The 24,123-nt window shown below is 42.7% G+C and overlaps 2 protein-coding genes across 3 annotated transcripts in view; one reads left to right on the forward strand and one right to left on the reverse strand.

Moving 5' to 3' along the window:
* PSME4 (proteasome activator subunit 4) overlaps positions 1 to 8,510 on the reverse strand; it is a 43,781-nt gene extending 35,271 nt beyond the window's left edge. Inside the window, exons 1-3 of the mRNA XM_005525474.3 lie at positions 8,282 to 8,510; positions 2,518 to 2,658; positions 1,921 to 2,037 (exon numbers count right to left, since the gene is read on the reverse strand). Of these exons, the coding sequence (XP_005525531.1) occupies positions 1,921 to 2,037; positions 2,518 to 2,658; positions 8,282 to 8,454 (431 nt within the window). The 5' untranslated portion in view covers positions 8,455 to 8,510. The remainder of the gene's footprint in view (positions 1 to 1,920; positions 2,038 to 2,517; positions 2,659 to 8,281) is intronic.
* A 9,302-nt stretch (positions 8,511 to 17,812) lies between these two features.
* Positions 17,813 to 24,123, forward strand: part of ACYP2 (acylphosphatase 2) — a 34,840-nt gene continuing 28,529 nt past the window's right edge. Inside the window, exons 1-7 of one of the 2 annotated variants that reach the window (XM_088053010.1) lie at positions 17,813 to 17,952; positions 18,376 to 18,447; positions 18,942 to 19,143; positions 19,684 to 19,798; positions 20,208 to 20,469; positions 21,008 to 21,024; positions 22,461 to 22,570. In XM_088053010.1, the coding sequence (XP_087909136.1) occupies positions 20,400 to 20,469; positions 21,008 to 21,024; positions 22,461 to 22,570 (197 nt within the window). In that variant the 5' untranslated portion in view covers positions 17,813 to 17,952; positions 18,376 to 18,447; positions 18,942 to 19,143; positions 19,684 to 19,798; positions 20,208 to 20,399. Of the gene's footprint in view, positions 17,953 to 18,375; positions 18,448 to 18,941; positions 19,144 to 19,683; positions 19,799 to 20,205; positions 20,470 to 21,007; positions 21,025 to 22,460; positions 22,571 to 24,123 lie in introns of those variants that run through there. The other variant, XM_005525473.3, reaches the window with a different exon arrangement.

The raw sequence follows: 24,123 nt of genomic DNA on the forward strand, positions 1-24,123 counted from the left end.
GGATTTAAGAGGAAGGTACCTTCACTCCTGCACCAGCAGTGATTTTATCCATAATCACACACAACAATTCAGCTTTCAGCTCTCATTTAAACCCCTGAAATATATTTGCTGGTTAAATTAGTTAGAGCAGGGTCCTGGAGAGACACTGCACACACACTGCCTGGGTCCCCAATTAGCAAGGTTTACATCCAGTGCGACATTCTCATAACCAGTGGTGTCAGGTTAACGTTGGCCTTCCAAATACAATTATTTATGCAGAGAATTCCACCTCTGTGACAGTGTTACAGGCCAACAGAACATGCAGAAGGGACATTGGCCAGAGCTCAGCAACCAAAAAAAAAAAAAAAGAATCATTCTTACCACCTATGTAATACATTAAGCACAAATGTTTTAGGTGAAGACCAGCCTGGTTGATATGAACTGAATGTAAACAAAAATAAAATTCAATTAAAACAGGAGATTAATTAAACAGCTATAAATGACTTTTTTTTAGCTTTTAATTTACAGCTTTTAAAACCTTGAGTTCCACCACAAAGATACCCCTCTAAAAAGGATGTATGAGAAGGAATCGCACTGCATGGAGTGTCTGACATGGAATAAAGTTAATAAAAACTGAATGCTTCAGTCAGATCATCACAATAGAAATCTTCCTTCCTGCTTAACCTCCTTTATCCTCCCGGAAAAGCTCTCCCCACTACACAGCGAGCATTTACTCAACACCATCCCCCCAGAGCAAGGTGTGCAGGTACAAAAATAAAAAAATAAACCAATGCTCTTTCACATTTTACCTACAATTACCAAAATAATTCAATTCGGCAAACTGATTTTTTTCAGCTACACAGCCACAAGAGAAATTCAGCCTAAAATGCTCCATGTATTTCCTGATCATGTTCCTCACCAGCAATAGGATCTTCCCCTCAGGAATCAGTGGCACTACTTCAGTATAATTCTGAAAATTATTTTTTTAAAAGCGAATGAAGCACTTTCACCTGCATTTCTTGACAAGAAGTTTCAATTCAACCGAAGATAATGCATTATCCATGTACTATCTTTTATCATTTGTAATTTATAGAGCAGCACCTTCTCTGACTGGGATATTTATGAAAATTTTAAGTCTGAAAATCTGACAGATGGAGACGGATTGACAGAGCAGAGAAAGCAAAGAAAACATATTTTAATTTTTAAAATCAGCAGAACATGTTTAAAATTCTTAACTGGAGGAAAGAAATTATTTCTCCCCACCATGGCATCGCTTCAAGTAAATATGTATATTTCCTATAGAGAATATTTCACTTTTCTTGGAGTGCAGACTGATTTGTACTCGGATTCCAGATCCTGGGAATGATTCCAGGACAAATATTGAAGGACAGTACCGTTTGTATCTTTTCCTGCACAACATTAGTGAGTTATAGAAGAGAAAAGCATACATTTAACTTAGTAACTGGGCTAGTTTTGGCTGGGGTAAGTTAATTTTCTTCACATTATTACCCATCTTTAGCTCAACCCACAAGTTTTCTCACTTCTACCCTTCCAGTTCTCTCCCCAGTCCCACCAGGAAGGGCAGCCTGCGAGGCTTAGTTGCCAGCTGGGGTTAAACCACAACAATGCTGTTAAATATTTCATACTAAATTTATTGAACTGTGGGTTATCACCCTAAAATAAGTTGAGCAAGACCTCTGTTGCAGTGTATTTAAAAATTAATCACATTCATAAAGAAAGAAACAGCATGACAAACAGGAGCCACAGGCAGAAGGAGATACGTGATTCAGTGTAGCCCTGCATTCAATTATTGAAAGGTGCCTCGTGAAAATAGAAACAGAATATTTCCCATCTACCAAATTCCAGATATTAAAAGCACATTACAAAATGCTTCAAAACAGGTACTAATGGCCTATCAACTGTTTTAAAATGTGAACTTACTTGGGAAACCAATTTAATCCCAGATGTTCTGTTTTGGAGTACAATATCCTTTCCAACATTTCATAGAGTGGTCGCCATGGTAACTCTAAATCATCCCTGGAAAGCAGTTCCTTTTTCCTAATAGGAAACAAAACACCAAGCAGTTCAGGATTCAACACTGACACGGACACACTGCACATGGGGACACCCCCATCCCTGCTCCCAATTTGGCACAAACTGCAGGAAGACCAGGCTGCCCACTGGCAGCCTTCAGCACAAGTGACACTGTCAAGATTTTTCCTGACTAAGTGAAATAAACATTATCGAGTCGTGAGCCAGTTTTCATCTTCTCCCTAGCTGAGATTCAGCTTTAATTCTTGGCTCACTGAGCTGTTTGGTTTTCCTGATGGGGGAAAACTGGCATTCTTCCACTTTCAGTCCAACTCCTAAAGCTTTGAAAGGCGTTTGCACAAGAGAACCCTTTAACCACCAGCTCTGCACAGGGCAGATAAGTGAAGTAACCCTTAAGAACTCTGTTACATGAAAGATACAACATTGAGCAAGAGATCAACTGTTCTGAGACAGAAGTTTCCACAGTCAGCAGAAATCTGTACTCACTTTAACAGGTTGATCAACAGGCGTGCAAATCCTTGCATCATGCTGATCTCCAGCTTTGGAATTGTCACCAACTCATACAACAGTTTGATAAACAGCACGTGATCCTCCCTGCTGAATTTCCTCCCGTATAGTCGGATGTATCTGCAAACCAAACACAAGGGGGGTCAGCAATATTTCAAAACAGCCCATTTCATCCAAGACCCGAGGCAGAAACCCTCTGATTTCCTGTTTAATGAAACAGAAAACTAAAACCTGGTTCTCAAGTCCAACAAGTAAGAACCTGAAGACACACGCCAAAGGAAGGTTTACAACTGCAATCAGAGGAAGAAAAAGAATGACCAAATAAAGTTTACAGTGCTCTAAGATTCTACAAATACTGTAACCTCACTGACAGGACATAACCCAGAAGTGAAAAAAACAACCCAAAAAGTATCAAGCCAAGCCCAAATCCAATAGCTTCCAGTAAGGATGAACAATTGATTTAGAAACAGAGCTTTGCTAGTGGTGTGTCCCAGTATCTTCAGCAAGCATAGATCTATCAGACTCGTTCCAGAAGAAGTGTTTGCTGGTTTTAAGTTGAGATTGGAAAAAAAGTAAATATATTTCAAGTCCTGAAAGATATTCTGCACCAGCAGAACCTATAGAAGGTGCTAGCAGAGCATTTTAGGTGTGGCACAACTGTAAATTACTGTTCACTGGGAGGCAACTTCCCTTTTTATTACTGCTCTGACTGTTCTTAAAGATTCATAAGAAAGCTGCTTTCCACTTCCCTTTTCCTGTCAAATTCAAGGGGGAATGTTTACATTTGATGGGCAGTGTTTCCACTAGTGTTCATTTCAACATGTTGTACTTACTTTAAACACAGAAGGAAACAAACAAAATACAGGATAACCCATTTTTCCACCACAGGAACCTAAATAATCTGGATTGGCCAGAGACACTACCTATCTACAGAATTACACCACCACGAGCTGAACACCTACACTTTTCACATGCCTAAAAAAGACATGCAAAAAGAATCCTCAGGGAAAGAAAAATGGGTGAAACATGTATGATTTAAAAAAAAAAAAAAGAAAAGAAACTGAAGAAGCCTGGAAAATAAGTTTTAGCTACAAAGAAACACAGAGATCCAATTTATCTGCCAGCATAGCTTTATATATAACTGAAAATAAAATGTTTGGCTGGTTCTCCTTCATGACATTTGCTAACAACAGCTCTGCTACACAAAATGCTGTTTAATTAAGAAAGGAGTAAAGTACACAGAAACGTGATGAACACAAAGATGTCACTATGCCCAAGCAGCAGGACTTGATGCCAAATTGCTCCCATATTTTACAGTTTCTTTATGTAGGAGGGAAGCAGAGCTGAAAGGGGTCAATTATTTGTATTAATCCAGCTGAGCATTAAGACAGTGGCAGAAAATAAATACTTCTAGAAAGGGGTGCTCAGCCTTTTCCTCAAGATTAAACAAGAAAAATCTGTCAGAGAGGAATTGCAATCTTTTCAGAATATCCCTTCAGAAAGGATGAAATATCAGCATTACTCAATAAAAGAATATAGGCAGAACTTCATGAACCCTGAAGGGTATCCAGGGGCTAATCAGACAGATAATGCTCATCACAGAAATGGTGCCTCCTCAGGATAATTGGGTTATTGGGCAAAAAAATAACTGTAGAACTAAATTGTTGCAAAATAAAATGTAAGACTTCTGAAAGCAGATAATACCACATTGAGATGACACCTGAAATCTTAAATCCACTGCCTTTTTGATTCCTTTGAGGTTTTACGAGTTCTTATCCTGCAGAAAGGATAAAATTATTGTCCTTCATTGTTCAGCTACATGGAAAGAAAAACCCAAAAACCAGCAAATAAAACACACCCACACTACATAAAAAGCCATGATTAATTAGTGAGAATTCTGTTTCCAACACCAGCCTTTCTGTACAGAGTACTGGGTCTCTGGAGATTACAACAAAAAGGAAAACCATAAAGCCAATTCCCCAATCTCAGCATGCTGGGTATCCAATCTCTCCCCCCACAAGTACAATAGGCCTATTTTTAGGAAGTGTACTATCATATCATGTGGCCATCCTAAACTGCCCTAGAAAGTTGGCTGCTCTGCTACAGTTAAAAATTACCTCTCCTCCACAAGCTGACAGCACACTCCCCTAAATTCCTGGCTCTCCATCTGCATTTCCTAACACACAGGACAGGATCACGACTGGTTTAAAGCTCAGTTTTTGACAAATGATGTGAAAAGCAATGAATCACGCTCAGCAGGACTGCTAAAATCACATGTACATGTACACAGCACACACATCCCTCACACAGCCAAAGAAAGCTTCTGTTTCCCTGATAAAGATGAGAGAAAGATGTCAAACAAGACTTTTAGGCAATAGTGATTAAAATATTTGGCAAAGTCCCACGGAGACATTTCCATCCTCACTGTAACTTTGTGTCCTGTCATTCTCCTCCCGAACAGTTGAGCTGCGTTTTTTCCACACCTTACAGCAAGACAGCTGAATGTCATTTTATAAGTCTACACCTGACAAGCACGTAAAATAACATTTTCAGGGACAGCAACGGAGTCCATCATCTTCCCACATCCCTGACTGCTGGAGCAGAAAGCACAGAAAGGCATTTGTGTGTTTGCCTGGCTGCAGAGTTAACTCCATGTACAGTAACCATGAGATTTCTGTGTTGTATTAATGTGTTCATTTACTGACTATGTTTAGAGTTCTTTTAATGTTTAGAACAATCTATAAATCATGAAAGAGAGAGCACTTGAGACAATGTATACTGCTGATCTAAAGACCATAAAAAATAATGGAGCAAGACCAGTTAAGCAAATTATTTTGATGTAACCCACACATGCTGTGGCAAGTTGAGATTCACTTTTCAGCTTCCACAACTGGTTTGTATTTTACAAGCTTTTACCAGACAAAGCTGGAGGAATCTCGGAGCAATTATTCCAGATTTAACTGCCAGTCTTTGGGGCAACTTTTACTTGCTTCAGAAGCCTCAAATCCTAAGTTACACTCCTCAGAGGAGAGAAAGTTCTCTCACCAGTCCTCACATACATCCCAAAAGAACCAGGTGCCACCACTGAAAATAACCCATAAAAGAATTATTCAAATCAGCTTACAGACATTATGTCTGATAAACTCCTATTCTGCCTCCCTCCCTACTCAGTTTGTGACATCAGAGAGTTGAAACAGCTGGTCTGAAGATAAATATTTGCAAGTCATAGTTCCAGCTGTGGGGGGTATAAAAATTACACAATTCAGCTGTCACCATGAAGGAGTACTCAAATTTTTAATTCAAAAAAATATCTGAGTTTCACTTTCATTCTCTCCTTTGGCACAGAGTTGTAAAAAGCTGAGGAGGTGTAACTATGCAGGTGTATCATCTGCATGCCACTGTTTGCTTTACTCATTTGTATATAGACATACCCCAATTTGAATTAACATTTGCATCTGTACAATAAATAAAGACATAAATTATTTCACAGAATACTGCAAGAATTCCGGCCTTTGCAATTCAGATATTGGTAACGAATGTAAGCAGCCATCATGCCATTATGAAGATTCTGAGCATTTTCTTTTTAATTATAGTCTTTTTCAGGAGGGCAAAAAGGGAGCAAATCAATTTGGAGATGAGTCCCTGACTATCAAGAGACAGTAGAAATTGGATTCTATTGTCATGAACACCACAGGGCTGGAAGTGTTTTATCTACATCTGAACCTATGCTGCTGTGTTTCACAGAACGATGGAATGCTTTGGCTGGGAAGGGATTTTAAAGCCCATCCAGTGCCACGCCCTGCCATGGGTAAGGACAACTTCCACTGTCCCAGGCTGCTCCTGGCCTTGGACATTTCCAAGGACCCAGAGGCAGCCACAGCTTCTCTGCACAGCCCATGCCAGCATCTCCCCACCCTCACAGCGAATAATTCCGTGCCAATATCCCATCTAACCCTGCCCTCTGGCCATTTGAAGCCATTCCCCCTTGTTCTGGCACTCCAGGCCCTTACAAATACTCCCTCTCCATCTTTTTGTCTGCTCCCTTCAGCTACTGGCAGGCCACAATTGGATTGCCCCGGGCCTTCCCATTTCCAGGCTGAACAATCCCGACTGTCTCAGCCTTTTATCCCTAGAAGTACTTCGTCATGTCAAACCGAGCAGCAGCACATCTCTCACATTAACTACACCAGCTTATTTTTTACACCAAGCCCACTGTTTCCTTCCCTGCCCACACCAAATACACTCAGAGCCTCCCCGTATCTAAAATGCCACGAAGAAAATCTTGGTACTAACAGGCATCAGACGAGCTGCAAACACAATGAATTCAGACTTCAAAGTGTAGGTGGAAAACCACAAATTGGAGCCTGCTGACCTTTCTGTGATTCATAAAGCAGCACAGCAGTGGTTTCCAACAGGCCGAATTCACTGCCCTGGAGCCTCAAGTGGTTACAGCAATTGCCATTTACAGAGTGAGTAACAGGGTGATTCTGAGGCACACTTTGAATGAATTTCTGTGCCTATTTAGCCTGTTTAGTCAAAGTTCATCTTTCTCATAGTAGGGACTCCTAAGGTTATTTCATCTCGATGGGAAAAGTTCCACCAGAGGTACAGGCAACAGGTACCACTGAAACCAGTATGAGTTGGCAGGTGGCTGGGGAGTGGGAAGGGAAGCAGTGTTGAACTGGTTCCCAACAGGTTCAAACTGTCACATAACACAAACATGTGAGTCATTTTGCAACCACCACTGTAATTCTATCTAAGACTGCCTCTTGGGAAACAGAAAGACGCTTACATTCCAATACAGTCGTATCTAACAGGCTTTGACCTGTTATTAAATTCTCAATTGATATTATTAAAAAAAAAATCAACTTATGTAAGAAGAGAAGTTTTAAGTGAGTGTTTCAAAACGGTTCAAAACACACGTACTTTGTTTCTGGCACGCTGGACACACTTCGTGAGGGCACACACAGCATTTAGCAACAAACATGATAAACATCCACAGAATTTACTGATTGAAGCTACAGGACTCGCTGTCATATGATGCCATACCCAGCGCCAGAGCGTCCCGAATAAAATAGGGTCAAGCGTACTTCGTAAAACTCACGAGAAGAAACCTATGTAGTACTCGGTGCTATCTATGAAAACACCGAGGGTTTATCTGTATAAAAACCACCTTGCCAGCACAGACAGCACGGCCAACATCAGCACAAACTACCCCATGCCAGAGTACAGCCAAGATATCAAGGGCACCGGCGGTGTTTACACAGTATCAAGGCAGAATTTAATCCTGCCAGCACTGACCCAACAAACCGCCTGTCTTGAGAAAGACTTCGTGCCCCTATAGCAGAAGTTACACGGAGATTGTACCAACCGCAACTTGCTTAAGAAGGGGAGAGGTGAAACAGGTGGCCAGGCAGGCATTAAAAAATATACACGTATTAAAAATAAAAGCACGAGTTAAATGCACAAGCGCTTAACTCGTAGAATTCGGAAGTTTCAGAGGCGGCGGGCGAGCTCTTGCGGCCGGAGCCACCTTTGTCCCCGTTTCCGATGTGGAAGCGCCGGCCTTGTGTAAGGCAGGGACGGGACAGCGGCCGGGAGCCCCGGCCGGGCCGGGCGCCAGCGGTTCCGTTATGCGGGAGGCGCTCCCGGCGGGCACGGCTCGGCTCGGCAGGGCACGGCAAGGGACTGACGCGCCGCTCGCAGCCCCAGGCCCCGTTCCCCGTCCCGCCCCGGCACTCACGTCGAGAGCTTCCTGGTCCAGAAGAGCCCGCCGGGCCAGAGCTCCTGCAGCTGCACGGCGCGGGCCAGGTTGCCCTTGATGTGCTCCAGGAAGCGGGTGGCCTCTGCCTCCAGGCGCTCGCCATAGGGCAGCAGCTTGTTGTAGACGATCTCCTTCTGCGGCGGCCGGGCCATGTCGGCGCTGCCCGGGGAGGGCCGGTGACCGCGGCCGCCGCGCCCCGCCCGCCCCGCTCGGCTCCGCGCCGCTCACTTCCGGCGGAAGGCGGGCCCGGGGCGGCTCCGGGAGCTCCCCGGGCACCGGGCCGGGCCGGGGCTCTGCCCCTGCGGCTCCCCTCGGGCACCGCCGTGGGGAGGGGGCGGAGAGGCCGCGGTGCCCGCCCGAGCTCGGGGTGCGCGCTCTGCGGCTTTGCGCTTTGTTAAAAAGCCCTTCTCCTAAAGCTGCCGCCACCTGGACGCGTAATTGGGAGTGAAAACATTCACCCGCCGGCTGCTCTCATCGGGAGGGAATCGAGCATTGTTCTCGCTCGGAAACACTCGGTGTGCGGTGGGGATGGGGCGGGCGCCGGGGATTACGGGGTAGTCCCCAGCCCTGGAGAGCTGCGGGGACACGGCGGACGCTCAGTGCCGTGGTGTGGCTGACACGGAGGGGTCGGGCCACAGGCTGCGGTCCGTGGTCATCTCCGAGCTCTTTGCCAGCCTCATTGATTCGGTGGTGCTGTAATTAGCCGCGGAGTTTGAGAGCAGATTGCGCGGCTGCCTAAGAGGCTTATTTGAAATAATAAGGCTAGTCAGGAGCGCAGAGCTCGCCCGCGGGCCGTGGGTGTGGGATAAACTGCTGAGGGATACGTGATAACAGCACTGATAGCTGTTATCTCCAGCTGTCCTAATATAATTGAATTTCCCCTCAAGAGTTACATCGTGGCCGTACAACAGCTGCAAACTGATTAGATTTAGAGCTACTGACAAGGGCAAACCCTGTTTTCTGATCTCTATGCTCAAACTAACTCTGCTTAAAATTTAAAAAAAAAAAAAATAAAAAAATGGTTAACTGAATTGTGGAATACTATAGGGAGAGGAGAAACGCCACAGAAAACCTAAGTATGATAAACAGAGGTATCATGGCATCTTCCACTTTCATCATCTACTTTCTTCACCCTCCTAGACCTGTGTTTTTAATAAGGAAACACCAGGATGCTGTTTAGTGTCCCACCCTTCTGAAATACCTTTTCATTCCTAGAAGATTTTGTATCATATAATCTCGTGGATCACATCTATCAACTTTTACATGATTACAAAATAGCTGGACTTGACTAAAACTGTTACCATCTTTCACGGGGACTTTACGGTTGTGATGCCTCATATCTGCATGAGGCAAAACAATTCATAGATGAATCTCTGCCCTTTCTGGCTTCAATTAAAAATGAAACTTGATCATGGCCAGCTTTCTGTGGGGATAAAGTACATCTTGGGTTAGCGTTTTTCTGGTGAAAACAGAAATAAACAATACGAAATGAATAGTTTTATCAGCAATTCAGGCAAGGATAGATTGGCCCAAAAGCTGTAATATAAAAACAATACCTGTGGTTAGTAAAAAGGGTAAGTGAAAATTCATGTGCATTGGAACTGAAAAGTCTGAAATTACTTATTTTCTGTCACTTAGAGGCAATTCTTGATAATCACAATGGTGATTTGTTCAGACATTTCCAGTGTGGGAAAGTGTTTGTCAAATTTGAAGCATGATGAATTTGTTTGGACTTGGGGGGGAAAAAAATCAAAATTCTAGCCCAATTTTTTGAAACTGAAGTTGGCAGATACATCAGGAGCTTCACAGCTGCATTCTGTTGCTTTGTAGCCATGTTGTAAATAATTATTCCTGTCCTTTCTAACCCAAGTTAAAACTAAGACTTGATTTTTCAGGCATTTTGGAGTATTTGGCATGTGAATGAACACCTCTGACCTCTGTTCTATCTGAGCCAACAAGCTGCCTTCTCAGCTGTGGCCTCAGACACACGAACGCCTCCCACCAGGGTTAAACACTCACCTTTTGGGGGAAAACATGCCAAGTTATGCCATCACCACCTCTGACAGCCATCCTACTAACTCGTCTGATCTCCTCCATTCCTGTTTTCAGAGTCTGAAACAAGGGGAGAGGAGATTCCCACTCCATTCATAATTACAGTAGTAAGCACACCTGTAGTACTTGCCTTTTGAACGTATTTTCTGCATGTTGATTCATTTACTAATTAAATTTAGTAATTTTTGAAAAGCCCTAATCCTTTCCCCTCCCTGCTATGCCACCATTCTGCTCTTTAAAAAGAGGAAAGAAAAAAGCTACACTTTGCCAAGTGAGTCAAAAATAAATGTGTTGTTCAAGTTTGCAATATGTTTTGGCTGCAGCAGTGCGTGAGAGCACATTTGGTTCCCGAGTCAGATGATGAAGGACGAGGCTTTCATAACACAGGACCCGTCTGTGCCACTTCACATCAACAGCTTCTTCCTCTCTTATTAAGTAGGAGGAATACGAATTGCCAGCAGCCCAAATATGGCAGCCACCTGTGGATTTTGGCATTGCCTCCTGAGAACTGATGAAGCTGAGTGCTGTAGTTGTGAGAAAAACACAATCTTCCCATTCATGAGAAACTTTGAGTGCTGACAGTGGCGTGGGTCAGGCTGGGGGTTGTTGGCGTGTTCCCTCGTGGGGCGATGCCTGAGGGCAGCCAGCACCAGCACTGGCACAGGGATTTGGGAATCTTGAGTTGTCACTGAACCTCGCTTCCTGCTGCCTCGGCTCTCCAGTGACTACTTAGCACAGATGTTTTCCTTAGTGACCCATCTGTCCTTTTCCACCCAAGTTAAAAGTTGGATAATTTCTGAGTGACAGATTTCTATTTTCTAGTACCTGAGGCCCTTCCAGTAGTTGAAGGGAGCCTACAAGAAAAATGGAGAGGGACATTTCACAAGGACCTGGAGTGACAGGACAAAGGGGATGGCTTCAAACTGAAAGAGATTTAGATTAGATATACACAAGGAATTCTCTGTGAGGATGGGGAGGCCCTGGCATAGGGAAGCTGTGGCTGCTCCATCCCTGGAAGTGTCCAAGGCCAGGCTGGACAGGGCTTGGAGCAGCCTGGGATGCTGGAAGATGTCTCTACCCATGGCAGGGAACTGGATGAGCTTTAAGCTCCTTTCCAACCTAAACCATTCTATGATTTTACAGTTTGGAAAAGACTAGCCAATCCAACAGGAGCTTCACATTACCTGTACCTGTCCTAGTCTGTGACCCCCATATCTCACAAAGCCCCACTCCTGGAATAAAGAGGAGTAGGTGCTTTTTGATGAGGATCCTCAGACTCTCCCTCAGCCCCATGTTTCTAAACTGGTCAGTCATCCAAAGCAGGCACTGAAAGGTGACAGAGAGGCAACTCAGAAACATCCCTGTCACATAAACTTATGTTTTACAGAGAATTTGTCTATTTGGGGGATGAGGGCAAGAGTAATTACAGCATCTGAATGAGGAACTTCAAGTTTCCTGTGTAGTATGGGACAAAAATAGGTTCTTCTAAAGTGTGATTCAGAGGAACTAATTTTAGGTCCCTAAAATAAGGCTGTCTAAATACTCCATGACATGTTTCAAGTTGGATGGGGAGGCGGGTTCAGTGTCACCTACAGCACATACGCTGAATATTGTTCTTTTTCTGCAATGCCTGTTTGGATCTGTGTGTTCTAATGCAAGTGGAACACTTCTGTTCAGCAGAAATAAGAGGCCCTTGTGAAGAGGTTCAGGTGTTATTATGGGCACCCGTGTGATCTTTGAAATGATATTACATAGACAAAGCTGACCAAATAGGTGCAGCATTGTTAACCTTCAGTTTGCATTCCCAGTGGTTCTGTTTATGAGAGTTAAATCCATCCTCAATTATATCCATTCACAAGATATTCTGTGGCCTCTGCTCTTTTCCAGCTGAACTTAGTGGGTTACTGTGCTTACAATGGACAGTCTTTTGTTTGTACAAGAACAGGACCTCAATTCTCCTTGGTGAAATAAATTAATTTATAGCAAAAGTGGTTTTTCTTCTCCTCTCTCTGGATTTATTCTCTTTTGGTGCCTTATTGCCTAAGATTTGGAAAGGATAATTGTCCCAAATCCACAGCAGAGATTCTGCCTGTGACAGGCTGTTTCCTCTACATGTCTGAAACTCCCAAAGATATCCCTGGAAACTATTGTTCCTGCGGGGAGAAAAGAGACTTGAGCCTCTTTGTAAGAGGTTCTTTCCAAATTACTCACAGCTATTTGAAATAAATATTAATTCCTTGGACATGACAGAAATGCAGCCAACTTTGGGGAAAGAGACATTAGGGTTATTTTTCTGTTCCTCTTGAGCCATTGAGATGGATTTTTCTGTCTCACTCTCTTGCCAAACAGAAAGCAGCCCCGGAGGAGCATGTGATGACAGCGAACTCACAAAGGTCATTCCTAGGGATTCTGCTGTTCTAGGAAATCAGGGAAGCACAGTCGCTTGGCAGCCTGCAGTCACTCACACAGAAACTGCTTATTATGGACTTGGGCATCTCATGCAGCTGAGTTTGCCAGAGAGGATTGTGACACACCTTACCACAAGTGCCTGGGTAGCTGATAATATTTATTGTTTTTAAGTGGCAAATGCATCTGTTGCAGCTCCATCTGCAGTTCTCTGTTATGTCTATTCCATGTCAAGATGAAAAATTGGCAATGTCTATTTAAAAATAAAATAAAAAAATAGGTAAAGTCTGCTTTCCCAACCCAGGGCAAATGAAATAACAACCAAAAAATCTTTGCTCAGGTTTTCAGTCTTGTTTCAAGCAGCATTCAGTACAAATAATTGTGTTTATCATGGCCATAGCTCAAGTAGTTGTTCAGGCTTTAGTTCTGTGGGTGGATTGTGTGTTCACTGTTTGGACATGTGGATCAGAAGTATTTAAATATTTATGAATTCTGGAGGAGAAGCAAGCTGACTTAAATATTCCCTTAAGCAACCAATCCTTTCTCTCCTGCTAAAGAATTATGTATCCTTTGCTCCTGGCTGAGTGGTTTTGTGCATGGAATCTGCACGGGAGACTTTTTGGCACGTTTCTAAAGCAGCAGCTTCTCTCACGGGGTGTTAGGGAGACACTCAGCAGATTAACAAATCCTTGGGAGGATCACATGGAACAAACTCGGAGCTCTCTGGTGTTCATTTGGTCTAACCTGGCACGTTGTTTGTCTATGCCCTGGTAACATGGGGATAATAAGTGTAATTATGTCAGGGGCATGATTATGGTTGTGCTGGGCCTGCTGACTAACACTAGGATTCAAGGAATTGTAAATTGTTTTATTACTGTCCCGGGTATCCCATTAAGAAGAGTTCAAGGTGAAACAATGACTCTAAATTAACACTTCCTTACAACCTTGGGAATGTAACTGTCAGAAAGGCCATTTAGGATAGAAAAATGTTCCAATTAAAGAGCACAGGAGGCCTGGAAATTCAGGGATATCCCAGGGAGAGGAAAAAGTTGCTTTAACCACATTTGTGTTGTGACTTCCGGGCCAAGCCCAGTGGAAAACTGAGCCTTGCTTAGTACAAAGGCAGCACCTGCCCTTCTGCTGGGCAAAGCATTGAGAACTGGGTGAAAGAGCTCAGGGGGTTTAGAAAATTCAAGTGAGAAACAGAATCTGCCTTGAACAAAAAGAGCAGGGAAAAGACAGCATGTAATCTCCAGAGAGGGCTCTGCAGGACAATCCTGTGGGCGTTCACGGTGGCTGCGATACCACTATCTACAACCCCCATGTGTTTTCTTTTTCAGTAACATTGCAATGGATGGATACAGAACCTGATTCATGCTTTCTTGGCTTTGCCAAATGCCTGCTCAAATCCTGTAGCCATGCTCTGAATTAATCTGCTTACCCAAAGGCATTGCTAGAAAAATGGTTGTCCTTGGAGATTCCAGCCCCCTTTGCCTGGGAAAGATAGAGCCATCAGCATCTGGAGTGGTATTAGTAGGAGGCTTGACAGGCTCTGAAATTAGAAGAAATTGGGCCAGAATCACTCTGGTTACCCCTAAATATCCCTATTTTCTCACTAGATTCCCAGACTCCGTGCCTTTTTCTCTCTGCAGCCCCTGCAAACATTTATTTTTTCCAGGAAAGCTTTCAGTTTCTTTCAGACTGGCCTCAGTCTCTGCTGCGGAAATGTGCAAGAACATTTTCCTGTGACAAGACTAAAACTCAGAACTAAAGATTAAGAACTGGGCGTGCGTACAATCTTACTTCCCCCCTTCATACTCTCCATTTTCTTAGTTCACAGCCAGACATTCTGAGTCACAAGCTATTTAGTTCTGTTTAATAGTGCTAAATGAGTTTTTCATCCCCTCATTATGTTCTGGCACCATGTTCTGCAGCAGTAATTTCTGATTCATGCACAGTGTGAAAATTTGTTCCCTTTTGACTGTTGTTAACTTTTTATCTGGGAATTTTTTTAGTGCCCTGAGTTCTTCGGTGTGAGAAATAACAAGGCCTCTTTGCCATCTATGATTATACAGACCTATGTGGCCTACAAAAATCATGCTGATTCTTCCTGTTTTATCAGAACCACTAAAGTTTCTGCTAGGTTGGATGGGGAAGCTGCCACCAAGTTATAAAGCTGAATGAAAGTTTGGGACTGACAGAATTCCTCCTTTCAAAGGCAAGAGAGCATCTTTCTTCGCTCAGATGCTGACTCACTAAATCTGTCACAAGTAAATGTCTTTGAATCATACTTTTGATGAGAGCTGGCCACATGTTCACACTTGGAGAATGAAATCCAGAAGTTATCCAATTCCAAGCAGTGAAGCAGTAATCAATTCATTGAGACTTTCTCTGATGGCACAGGGTGCACTAATACAGGGCAAGATTCTGAAATCCTCACTATTTTCTCTTTGTTGCTTTTGAGAAGAAATAAAGGTCTAATGCAATTAAGAATCAAATAGTTTCCCAGAGCTGCAAAATGTAACGCTGTCATCCCACCTCCCTGAGAAACCATTCCTTTAGCAGCCCACGCTCTTTTGTGTGTTCTTAGATCTTCTGTAGAGCCCTGAATCCTCCCTAAATTTGACAGCATTGTTCTGGCAGCCGTGGGAAGGGTGATGCTTAAAATTTCCTATGTTTCAATGGGAATAAAAGCTCACTGCCTTAAATGACCACATCTCCTCCTCCTCAGCATGTGCAAGAGGAGAAAACATAACAGTAGAATCTCAATGTTTTCCTCAAATGTTAATGAGTTTCCTGTGAATGGATATTTCATAAATCAAACGTTGGATCAATCTGCTTTCCTATCAAAACAATTTAAATGTAGGCGTTATAGTAGGAGGGTTTGTGTTTGGATTTAGTCATCAAGCCAAGACTGACTTGAGCCTTCATGCCAGCAGAGGACTGACAGACTTAACCCCAAATTCCACTCAATTCCTGTGCTTTGGTACTGAATAGTTTAACTTTGCCCATCACAGTTTTGTTTGAGGTGTTTGGGTTTTTTTTGCCATAGGACATATCAGTTCATATGCTCATGTTTTAATTCCTGACATTTTGTAGTTTAAAAGAGCTTTGCAGTGATGATGCAAGTTCCCAAGGCTGATTTCCTCATATCAAGTATTTATATTTACCCAGTGTTTTAGTTCCTTATTATCATTTCAGATTAAAACTTCACTACTACCAAGCAGGAATGATTTACCTGACAATTCTTTTTTTTTTTTTTTAAATATATCAGTGAAAATACTTTTAAAAGCTTAATTTAGACTGAAAAATTTTGAGCTTTGTTTTCATGTGGTTTTATTTATTGGTAGAGGTTTATTGCCCAACTTAAAAAATAAAAGCTCCTTTCAGAGAAACAGTTGACAGGTCTTTATGCCCTACAGAATCAGGCTATGACAAAAGAAATGAAACAAAAAAATAACACAAAATCTAAACAATATAAGTCTAGCTAGAGGAAAAACACAGGCTCACGATTTTGTATGCATCACTTGCGTTACCTTATGTAAGCAGTCCGGGATTTTGGAACACGAGGGACAAATTTAGGTCCCATCCACACAAAGTTTGGCTGCACTCCTGCAATCCGATCTGTGTGGGTGTGACTCGTACCCTGCACAACACTCCCCTTGCACAGGGGCTGCTGCACAGGTGGGGGGTTCTTCCCACACGGATCACATCCCCACATTTGGATCCTGAAGTATAAATGGATCAGGAGACAAGTGTTGTAACCAGGTCACCTCCCTGTGCTATGGGCACACTGCAGACTCATCTATAAAGTCATTAGTCACTCAACCACATGAGTAAAGCTCTCAAAGAATCCCCCTTTGTGCCTGTCTTGCCCTTTAGACTTCCAAATCTAATCTGTAAAAAGAAGAAAGTTCCTGATAGCCAGTAAAGAGGAAAAACTGGGAGATTAAGGCCTCCAAAAAGTTTCAGTATATTTAGATATTATGTAAATAAGGACTGCAAAAAAGACCACCCTGAACAAGCTCATACAGCTTTGAAGTAGAGGTAGAAATCCCATTAAGTTTCATTCAGAAATGAGGAGGAAATGCAATTTAGGAGAAGAAAACATTATATGTGAATAAGGAAAAGAGGAAGACTAATGAAAAAGGTTAGAAGTTTATCATTTTGCCTGAAGAAGAAAACATAAAGGAACAGCAGTGCATTATCTTCAAGGACAGAAAAATAAAATCTGATGTGCATTACCATTTAGAGAAAATAAGGGGGGGAAATGCTGGAAAGGTCAAACTAAGCTTACATGGCTTCTAGCCTTCTTCCCTGATATTCCATGCTCCCTAGGTAACAGCAATAAACTGGCAACAGAAGTGGTATCTTTATTAATTATTTATCTGGAGGCTTTGGTGTCTTTTGGGAAACACTCATCAAAATCACCTGGGGACAGTTTGCAAGTGAATCAGGTCTAGAGTTTGGCTTCAGAGCTGCACAGCTAAAGATAATCAAGAAACTTTTATGGTAAGAAGTAATAGGAGAGAGAAACGCAATCACAGCAGGTCTGAGAAGGAGCCAGGTTACCTAAAAAAGGTGTAGAAAAATAGCAGTGTAGTTACAAAGTGAAGGATGAATCAAGACAGCAAGGTGGGAGGTTATGTGCCTGGTGGGGTATCCATGTGAATGCCAAAGGCAGTCATTTTGGGAAACATCAAGTGTGTGCCGTGGTGCAAGGTGACAGCCACACACAGAGATAGCAGGAGTAGTGAGTAATGAGAGAAAGCTGCTTCTCCAGCTATTCTATGCCAGACATGAACAAACAGCATAAATAACTTCCAAACGACCAACTCAAAAGCTTAGTAACTGAGATGGTTTCATCGGATTGCTTTTTATTGGTAGTGGCCAGAGTCAAGGGCACCGATAGGTCTGACCCTCCCAACCAGCCTCACCTGGGACCCACCCACACCCCCTCTGCTCTTGGTGCAGCAGCTCTACTTAAGCTGGGGGCTGTGAAAAGCCCTTAACTTATGGGTGTGTTCAGTCCTGGTTTTATCTCTGTGCTGTAGCTGTGGTTCCAGCCCAGCTTCCTGCTCCTGGAGGGACTCTGCTGGCAGCCCTGCCTCTGCCCGCCCAGGTCCTGTGGGACTGGTGTCACTGATGTGCCAAGGTTGCTCCTTGCAAAACCACGTCTGTGGTGTTCAGCTGTAAGGGCACTATTGTTGGGTTTTGGTGTTTTCTAGTAATGATAATTTTTACTATAACTCTTTTTTGTGCCATGGCTAAAAAGCAGTGTTGCTGGAAAGTTTTACTGTGCTTGGAGTGAATATTGGGAGCTTTTAAACGCTTTGTGCCCAGAGGAGGGGCAGAGGGCCTGGTGGTGAAATGGGTTATTGTAATTTTCACAACTGGCTGTAGCTTTGGGAAGTGCAGCCAACTGGTTCAACTTAGGCTGATACCACCACCCTGGACTAAACAGCTGGAAGTGGGAGGGAAATTCAGAACTCCATGCAGGCTGCCTGCATTTCTTAGTAGCATGTGCTAAAGCTCTCTTGCTAATTAGTGTGTTCAAATAACCTTTGTTTTTTAATATTGATAACTTATGCAGCAAAACATTAAATGTTTCACAGTATCATCTTCTGGAGTTTTCTGCTACTTCTCATGAAATCAGGAGAAAGTTGGACTTGTCTAAGGAATGATGGGTAAGATGTTATAACAAATGAAGTGTTAAAGACTGTAGCAATAAAAAAATGTTGTTGCCAGTGCTGGAATCTGGAGGTAGCAAAGTGTCATCAGTACCAGGAGAAGCTCTGCTTTTAAGGCTTGTGTGGCTTTCTAGTGCAATAAGCTGCTACTATAAGTAACTTTTTTTACTGGTCTTGCTCTTCACTGCTGCCAGATGGCAGCAAATTACCAAAGATTATCTGTGTTCTGCTTCTCTTTCTGTGTTCTTCTCCTCTTTCTAAACAAAATGGTGCTGCTTTCACATTAGGAAAATGTATGATCTCTGTGAAAGGTAAAGATTTGATTTAACATACTATATAGGTAAAGCAAATGAAGTTTTGTCTATTATGTTCATATTCCCTGTCATACTGGAAGCTTTTTGTTTCTATGTGAATATTTGTGTTCTGTGCTGGATTGAGTGGTTATTTCTCTAGTTGTGTGCCTTGGAAAAGTAATTTTTATCTTTTTCTAGGCCTTTATTTTGAACCTCCCTCTAGTCTTAAGATCCAAACCTGTGAACAACTCAGGTTATGCTGCATTACTGTAGAACACAAAGTGCGTGTGGATGGAAATTGCTAAGTGGAGAGAGCGAATAAAATTATTTTGATTTTTATCATAAAGTTGCTGTTGACTTACTCTTGGCGAGTGAGAACACTCAGAGTTCATCTTCTAAGGTAGGATAAACGCTGTTCCTAATGTAGAATTCGGCCTGAAAAGTTGGTTAAAATAAACCAACAAACTACCACAGACGTGGTTGGGGGGAAGTTAAACCTCAAGATGACATAGAACACACCAGAGAAAAACCTTTGTGGTGTGTTCTTGGAGACTCAACATAGTAAATAATCAATTGTTGACTTGTTTTTGTGTATGTAGTACATAGACAAAAGGAATGTCATGATGACAATTTTGGAAAATGTTATAGACAGTTTTCTAATGAGAACGTAAGCACTACTAGATACCACTGAAGTTTGGGTGAACAGTTTGTATGCAATGAACTTTCTTTCTCTGGGGTCTGCTGTTCTAGCTGAGGAGTCTGGCATTTGCCCCAGCACAGGGGGGAGAAATAGGCTGTTAAAACTGGGGAAGGTTTTTTAAGTCATGTGGAGATTGAAGATGATCACTCAGCCTCATTCACAGGGTGGGATGCCCAAGATAAATTCGAGGGTTTTTTCTTATGCTTCATTTTTCAACTACCTCATTTTCCACCTTATCAGGCAAAATTTTCTCAGTTCAGCAATGTATGGAACATACTTTGTTTTCAATGATTCCTGTAAATGCCTGGGAAAGACTAATGCTGCTCACTTGTGCCACAGATGCTGGAGACTCCAGGTGTGTATGTAGCAGCACTAGTCCTGGAGAGGTGCTGTTCGGACACTAGTCTCTGAACATATTTCTAATCTGAAATAGAGAAGGGAATGACACCTTGTGAGGGATCTGTAGGACCGCCCCTCAGGGATGCGGGGCCGCGTCCCTCACAGCGGGGACATTTTCCCGCCCTCGGGATCATGAGGCGTTTCCCGCCCTTGGGGCTGGGCTGTCTCCCCTCACGGCAGGAACGTTTTCCCGCCCTCGAGATCATGAGGCGTTTCCCGCCCTTGGGGCTGGGCGCTCCTCCCTCACGGCAAGAACGCTTTCCTGCTCTCGGGGCCGGGCGCTCTCCCTTCACGGAAGAAGAGATGTTTTCCCTTACAGGAAGAGCTGTGTCACCCCTCACTGTTAGGTGTGCTTCCCTTCACAGGAGGAGCAGCGTTTCGGCCCGCTGCTGTCGAGTTTTCTCCCTTAAGGCTGTGTTCGGGCGCCGCGGCCCGCCCCATCCACACGTGAGGCGGCCGCTTACGCGGTAAGCTTGAGCCTCTCGCGCTCCCGTCTGGGCGCCGCTGGTACGCGGAGCACCGGCGGCCGCTACAGCGGCTCTTCCTCCGCTGTTGCCATGTCCGCCCTGGCCAAAGCCTCCGGCGCCCTCAAGTCCGTGGATTACGAAGTGTTCGGGCGGGTGCAAGGTAATGGCAGGCTGAGGGGAGCTGACGGGCGAGGGGCGCCGCGCTGAGGCGGCGGCAGCACCGCGCGTGCGCGGGGCGGGAGCGGCCTGAGGGGAGGCGGGAGCCGCGGGCGCATTCCCAGTGGGACGGGAAAGTTTTTTTGATTTTGGTGGTTTTTTCTTTATTTATTTTTTTTAGTTTTAAATCGTTGTAAATATTCTTCCGCCTTAAGGCTCGGCTCGTAGCTCCCATTCCGCGCACTTGCTCTAGTGGCTTCTGTCAGCCCGAGTATGTGGAAATGCTCCTCCCGTCCTTCCCATTCACCCACTGCAGCGTTTTCATTATCATTTAAATACGTGAATGACAATAATCGTGTGACGAAGGGAAGGCTCAAACACAAGTTCTGTTCGGTTTCCTTAATATTAACGTCATTGAAATCTCCAGGGTAAAACACTATGGGTGATTTGTAGGCACGTCATTGCTTCTTTATATTAACTGAAGTTCCTACAAGTGATATGCTTTCACAGGACTCTAATTTTATTTTTTTATTTTTTTTTAGGCGTTTGCTTCAGGATGGTAAGGAAATGCTGGATTGGCTGGGTACTTTATGGTATAATATTTCCAGTGCTAAAAATAAGGCAGCTGTAGAGTGTAAACATATCCAGCCTGAACTTTGGTTGGATGGTTAAGTACTGTGAGTAGACTTGAAATTTTACGTTAAAATGGATTTTTAGAGACTTAGTAAAGTGTTGCTTGTGTAGATTGTGGTTTGGATTACTTGTGATGTAACAACCACAAGAATGTTGTAACACCTTGACCTTTAGAAAGGTTAAATCTGAAACAAGGCATTTCAGTTTAATTTTTCAAATGGCAACACAGTACCTGTATTTAAGGAAGGTTACTGAGGAAAAATTTGGGAAAAAACATGCTGCAAATAAGCACTTTGTGGCTCGTACCCTAAGCAAGTGACTCCAGCAGCTCTGAAGTGCAGCAGGTGGTTTTGCATTTCACAGAAACCTATGAAACAGGAGGACACAATTGAAGGAAGAATAAATAGTGTTTTTGTCTCAAACTAGTGTCCCATGCTTTAATATTAAACCTGAGAGATTTTATCTATAGTTTATATGTATTGTAAAATAGTGCCAAGTGGAAATGAACAGAGGACTGCAGTGGAGTTTGCCTTGAATTTAATTATTCTTTGAAGAAGAAAGGGTAAGTCCAAGCATGCTGTGCCTTGTTCTGAGCTGACCCAGAGCCATGTGAACACGCAGCTCAGTGCCAGTCCTGAGCTGCTCTCCAGTACTGAGGAGAAGGTTTGCAGCTGCATTCCTGTTCTTTTGGGCAAATTAATTTGGAGAAGCTGCTCATAATCACCTTGGAAAACACTCTTCATAGTTAGCACCACTTTTTAATTTGATAATTTACCCCAAAGCACGTTTTGTCTTTTGGAATGGGTCATAGAGACCTGACAGTTTGGCTCGTGCTGTTTGTGAATTTCATCACAACTGGGTGCCTGGGAAACTATAATTTTTTCGTATTGCAGAAATATCCTTTTTTTTTTTTCTAGTAATTAGCTTGACTTTTGCTGTTTGTCAGTAGAAATGCAGCAGCTGCAGGGTGGAATTGAAAGGGTGAAAAGTCAGGTGGAAAGCATTTGAAAGGGAACTGGGATGTTTGTCCATGTAGCAGATTTAATGAGTTTGAAAACTGTAGTGATTGAAGGGTCAAATGAGCAGCGATAGGAGCTATGGAAAGGAATAAAGCAAGTACAAGGGAATGGTGTGGGATTAGTGGAGTCCTTTGTGATCAAAATCTTGTTCTTTTTGGAAAATGAGCTGTGCCTGCTGCAACTCCAGAGCTGCCAGGAACATCTGAATGCCTGAGGATGAGCATCACTCATCGATATTAAGTCTAGCTCTTTCAGCTGGGCAAATGCAAATGGGGGGTTAAGTGTTCTCTCTGTGGTGTCTGAGCTGGCACTGATTGTCCTCTCTCATTATTTCCCAAATCAGTACACAGAGCAGGAAGCCAAGAAATTAGGAGTGGTTGGCTGGGTTAAAAATACCAGCCAAGGAACCGTGACAGGCCAAGTTCAGGGCCCAGAAGAGAAAGTGAATGAAATGTAAGTATTTCTGTGTTCAGTTTTTTTTCTCTTGCACTCATTAAAGTCACTTACAAAAGTGTTTTTAATACAAAGTGACAAGCAGATCCATGTGTCAGTAATGTAACAGTGTTCTCATTCAGTGTTGGAGGTAAGGAGGAGCATTCTTTAAGCTGTGAACAAGTCTTCAAGCTTGAAAAATACTGTGTTTTCATTTCTAGTGTCACACAGTTTGTTGATGTATTTCCTTAACATCCTCATTTCTTGTGACATGAAAAGAGAGCCTTTATTCATTTGACTAGAGGTCTGCTTTTTAATTCATCAGAATTCCTCTTGTTAAAAAAGATTGAAGAACTTCTTGAAATGTTTTCTCATTCTGTGCTTAAAAAAGCAGTTTTAACGAAACTGAGTTTAAATATGAATTTTTTCTGACTTAAAAAGAAACCCCTAATATATAAATACACATTTTGGTGAAGACCCACAGTCTCTGCCATTTGGAAATAAATTTTGAGGTATTTTGGTGTCTTTTAAAGAATAGGTAATAATTTTCATTATGAAATTGCCAGTTTCCAGGAGCTTAAAGCTATCACTGAGGAAATGATGCCTGGAAAAGCACAAAGCCCAATTGAGTTGCTTCCAACTATAATTTTTTTGCAAGTGTATAGAGGGAGATTGTTGGGAACTTAAAAAAATTCTTCAGGGGTTTGTTGTCTCAACAAAAAATGAGGGAGGGCAGAACTTTCCCTTTCTAGATGGGAAATTAGCAGTGCACATTCTGCTAACACTTTCCCATGCAGGAGTTGCTTCAAAACTGAACTTGGATGAAGAGAAGTTGTCTTTGTGCACAGAAAAGTGTTGCCCATTCTAGTCAGCAGATTTATATGATTTCCAGTCACTTTCCTTGGTTTTGTGCTAAATGTGAGGTTGTGTATCTTGGGCGGAAAAACATTTACAAAGCCAGAGAAAGATCAGGTTTTTTCTTATATCAAGTTTACACTTACTTTTTGAAAGAGTTCTGTTAATATCCAGATCTCTTCATGTTTTGTGAATTTCTGTGTTGGTGCCACGTTTTTATTTAACTTGGAACACAAAACTGACTGTGTGAGAAACCAGAGTTTGTTTTCTATTTATTGTCCTACTTTTTCATTTAAAAACACAGATCCAGAAGAAATAAAGAGTTGTTTTCAGTTGCTGCTTCTTTTTTTCATTTTGGAAATCAGTGTGTTCCTCTGATGTGGGAATAATGTGGCAATGCTCAAGTCAAAGCGTGGTTTTGATGCATGGATTACTAAACTTGAGGTCCTGGAGTAAAATTCTGAAATATGAAGACTTTTCCTTGCGCCCTCTGTGCCTTTTCCAATTTATGGAAAAGGCAGTGAGTTTATTTTTGTCATTAACCGGTGAAGTTGCATGGAAAAAGGGACCTCTTGTGTGTGAACTACTCCTTTGAAAGACCCTTATTTCTCTCTGCAGGGACTAGAGAAAAACAGATCAAAGTAGTTTTGAGGTTCTGAAAGGTTTTTTTCAGCATTTTTTAATAATGGTATGAATTCATAATATTGTGTTCTCAGATG

The sequence above is a fragment of the Pseudopodoces humilis genome, chromosome 3 (assembly GCF_049639895.1).
Source record: "Pseudopodoces humilis isolate 2021_Gansu_Grassland_sample_001 chromosome 3, ASM4963989v1, whole genome shotgun sequence".
NCBI lineage: Eukaryota > Metazoa > Chordata > Aves > Passeriformes > Paridae > Pseudopodoces > Pseudopodoces humilis.